Below are 4,115 nucleotides of genomic sequence, written 5' to 3'. Positions count from 1 at the left end.
CCAGACAAGGTTCTGGTTCTAGATGTTCAGACTAAATGTTGATGTGGATCATTGGTAGGAACCAGAACCTGGAGTTCACAGGTTCTTGGTGTTGGGTCTATATGTTGGGTCTACATGTTGGGTCTAGGTGTTGGGTCTAGGTGTTGGGTCTAGGTGTGGGTTCTGCATGTCGGTTCTAGGTGTCGGTTCTAGGTGTCGGTGCTAGGTGTCGGTGCTAGGTGTCGGGTCTAGGTGTTGGTTCTGCATGTCGGTTCTAGGTGTCGGTTCTAGGTGTCGGTTCTAGGTGTCGGGTCTAGGTGTTGGTTCTGCGTGTTGGGTCTAGGTGTCGGTTCTAGATGTTGGTTCTACGTGTTGGTTCTAGGTGTGGGTTCTAGGTGTTGGTTCTGCATGTCGGTTCTAGGTGTCGGTTCTGCATGTCGGTTCTAGGTGTTGGTTGTAGATGTCGGTTCTATGTGTTGGTTCTAGGTGTGGGTTCTGCATGTCGGTTCTAGGTGTTGGTTCTATGTGTCTGTTCTAGACGTTTGTTCTAGGTGTTGGTTCTAGGTGTTGGCTCTAGGTGTCGGTTCTAGGTGTCGGTTCTAGACGTTGGTTCTAGGTGTTGGTTCTAGGTGTCAGTTCTAGGTGTCGGTTCTGCATGTCGGTTCTAGGTTGTAGGAGCCTAAATCTATTTCTTTGATTTTGGATTTGGTTCTTATTTTACCACGATTATTTCTATTTGGTTTTGATTTTTTGTTCAAGAGTAACTTTGACATAGATTATGATTAACATTTTTATTTTGCTAAATTTATTTGTTATTTGGTTAAATGTTGTTAATCATATTTTTGGATATTGGAATTTTGTGTTAGTGTGGTCTTTTGGTTTATTGATTTGTTTTTGATATTTTGGTTCGCTATATTAGGGTCCCTTAAATCTGCAAGGGATCCTGGGAAATTGAATGATGGCATGGAGCCGAACAGTTTTTTGACTGCTCCTACTTTTGTATCCTCGTTTGCTTTATATTTTTCGTCTGCAAATTTAATTTTTTTGTGAACTAAAGAATCCTGTTTGAACAACAGCTTGGTGTCAGTTGGATTTTGTCTTTGGAGTACACCTCAGCAAGGCATACAGTGTGGACATTTGGAAAGCTACGGGGAAAAAAGTTAGTCAAACTGGGCTTCATCAACTTTAGACCATACATAGGTGTTGGTTCTAGGTATGGGTTCTAGGTGTCAGTTCTAGGTGTCGGTTCAGCGACATGTTCCCTCATGTGATCTGAACTGAGTAAAGTTAGTTTCAGGTTCAGACTTTGTGGATCCTCTCGCTCACCTCCGTCACCGACGTGAAGCCGGACAGCTTCAGAGTCGACGTCAGTTTGTCGGCCGTTCTGACCGTCTGAGCTTCTGTCCCTGAAACACAAACAGATGAAGCTCCTGAACATCACGGAGAACCTCTGGAGCATCGTTCAACTTCAGTGGCACCACGATGGAAGACAGACAATCATCTCATTTAATCCTGTGGACCTCAGGACTGCCGGCAGGTTTGAAAAACATCTTTAAGAAATAAATAACTTTTTTACAGCATTTATAAGAGCTGGAAACATTTTACACTTTCCAATGATCCATGAATCCAAAATGTGGGATGAACGGTTCTGCTGGGAACTTTTTTAAAAAGCAACTATTAAAAACTGAGATTACAAAAAGCTTCTACGGACAGGATTAAAAAAAAAAAAGAGGATAACCACTGAAACAGGAAGCTCAAACCTAAAGAACCAAAACACACGATTGTTTTAAGATTCCATCACAGAAAAAAAAANGAATCAGATGATTTGATGGGAAAAGATGGTTTTGTTTTGTTTGTTTTTTCATCTCGTTGTGTTTCCATGAACATGTTTGTTGTGAAAATCTTTAAAAGTTTTAAGTGTATTTTACTTATTTTTTAAATGACATATAATCAGAACCGCTGTGACGATCCTACTTTCTTTATATTTCTTTATATATTGTGATATTTTAAAGGAATTGGGCATGTTAGTGGCAGAGTGGCTCCACAGCGCCCCCTAGTTCTGTTTAAGCTAGAACTATGAGCTTCGGTGGGCATGTGTAGCGGGTCGGGCCGCACAAACCTGATGTCCTGGTTCCATGTGTTCCATCAGCTGCTGTTAAGTTTCACCATCTGACCTGTTGTCATCACTGATTGTTGTACTTCATTGTTTTCTATTGGTCATTAACCAGCTGGATTCGACTTTGACCCGTTTATGGGACTAATAAAGTTGTTTCATCTCTCTGAGCTCATGACAGCGTGACGCTCCTTCGTCTACCTCCTTCGTTTTGACGACTCATCCTTTACTGACTGATGACCAGGAAGCCCGTTCCAGACACGTGTTAGACTCACCAGTTCTTGCAGGCCTTCTTCTTCTTGCCGGCTCCTTCTCCACAGCTCGGAGCTTTGAGAGACGCTGGGTCGGGTTTCTTCAGATCGTCTTCGTCCAGCAGAGCGTCGGAGTCCAGCAGGTCCTGGACAGACGACAGGTATTTACAGTCTAATGACGGAGCTGTCACGGTCTGCCGTGGTCTCTGGTCAGAGCTCTGAAGCGTTATGTGTGGATGCAGGAGGTTCTCAGCGTTAGACCAGTTCTTCCTCTGTTCAGTTTGATCAGATTCATCAGCTCAAAGCTCAGAATGACTCCCCGCTTACATTTAAACCCCAAAACATTTAAAACAACCAAACCTCCAGCATCACCCTGAGCCACAAGGACCAAACGACGTCCTTCAGCTGGGTTCGTTTATCGACCGAAGGCTCGTCATCTCTAAACATCTGCTCTGTGGATCATCAGACCTCTGAGCGTAACTCACCACGTCGTCGTCGGCCATGTCGTTGGCCGACAGCGTCCACATCTTGACCGTGTTGGGATCCAGAGCAGGTTTCTCTGCTGAAAACGCAGAATTTAGCAAATGTTAGCTTCACACCAAGTCTGAGAACAAAACAACCGACAGCATCTGAAGTCAGTGGACATGAAGACGCAGCACGGAGATCATTCACACGCTGACTGGACGGGACCTCGTCAGACTTAGTGTTTAAAGCAAAGAGCAGGAGGTTCTCCATCAGTTTTTAGAAATTCTAAGAAAAAAAAAACCTTGATTTTGTTTGAGCAAAGACACTAAAGATCATAAAGTCAGAGTCACATGCGTCTCTATTGTTCTGGTTTAACTGACAGCTTTTATTTTTACTCGTAGAACTCTCAGTGTAGTAAAGCTGCCAGACTTCGTAGGTTCATCAAACACGTGTTTCGATACGAGGTGAAGGAACAAACCGTCCCACAGGAGCAGAATAATTCTGCTTATGGACGGATTAAACAACTGGTACCTGGCTGGGCGGCCTTCTTCCCAAACGACAGCTTGATCTGACTGGACGATCCCATCTCGTAGTCGGGTTTGGAGGCGGACACGCGGATTCTGGACAAGGTGTTTCCTTGGTAACCGGTGGCGGTCCGGAGGGAGGTCAGCGCCTCGGGACTGAGTTCTGCTTTACTGAGCTGAAACCCAGAAGGTCAGCAGGTCAACAGAGGAGAGGAGTGGTGCTCAGACAGGTTAAATTATGGACTTTTAATAGAAGAACAATAAGCAAAGAGCATTAATAAGAACATTTAAAAAGCCTTACAGGCACTGAAATGAGCTTCTGATGAATGTTTAGACACACTGAGATGCAAGGATTCAGTTTCATTCTTTCTGATACATGAATACAGTGAATACACGGCGTTCAGCATCTCCAGAAATAAAAGTCCACCAGACATGAAACGTGGTGACAGAATAGTTTGAATCAGCTCAGAGTGACTGGATGGATCCAGCAGGGGACACAGTTCAACTATTGGTCCTCAGAAATGGAGAAATGTGCTAAACCTCCAACCAGGCTGGTGCTGATCCAGAAAGTTCCTGTTAGTGTCTGTCTATGGATGGATTCATGGTTCTACTAGAACCCAGTCTCTGGTCACATCTCACCAGCTGTTGAGGTTCTAACATCAGCAGAACCTGATGTGGTGAAGTTGGACCAGACAAGGTTCTGGTTCTAGATGTTCAGACTAAATGTTGATGTGGATCATTGGTAGGAACCAGAACCTGGAGTTCACAGGTTCTTGGTGTTGG

General features: G+C 44.2%; 1 protein-coding gene across 1 annotated transcript in view; it reads right to left on the bottom strand.

Annotated features, from left to right (window-relative positions):
* The window catches only part of ciapin1 (cytokine induced apoptosis inhibitor 1), a 13,565-nt gene that overhangs the window by 4,439 nt on the left and 5,011 nt on the right, over nt 1-4,115 (bottom strand). Inside the window, 3 exon segments of the mRNA XM_008296807.1 lie at nt 2,368-2,489; nt 2,829-2,905; nt 3,340-3,575. Of these exon segments, the coding sequence (XP_008295029.1) occupies nt 2,368-2,489; nt 2,829-2,905; nt 3,340-3,575 (435 nt within the window).

The sequence above is a fragment of the Stegastes partitus genome, unplaced genomic scaffold (assembly GCF_000690725.1).
Source record: "Stegastes partitus isolate 25-593 unplaced genomic scaffold, Stegastes_partitus-1.0.2 Scaffold1152, whole genome shotgun sequence".
NCBI classification, from domain to species: domain Eukaryota; kingdom Metazoa; phylum Chordata; class Actinopteri; family Pomacentridae; genus Stegastes; species Stegastes partitus.
This window is presented reverse-complemented; position numbering and strand designations above follow the sequence as displayed.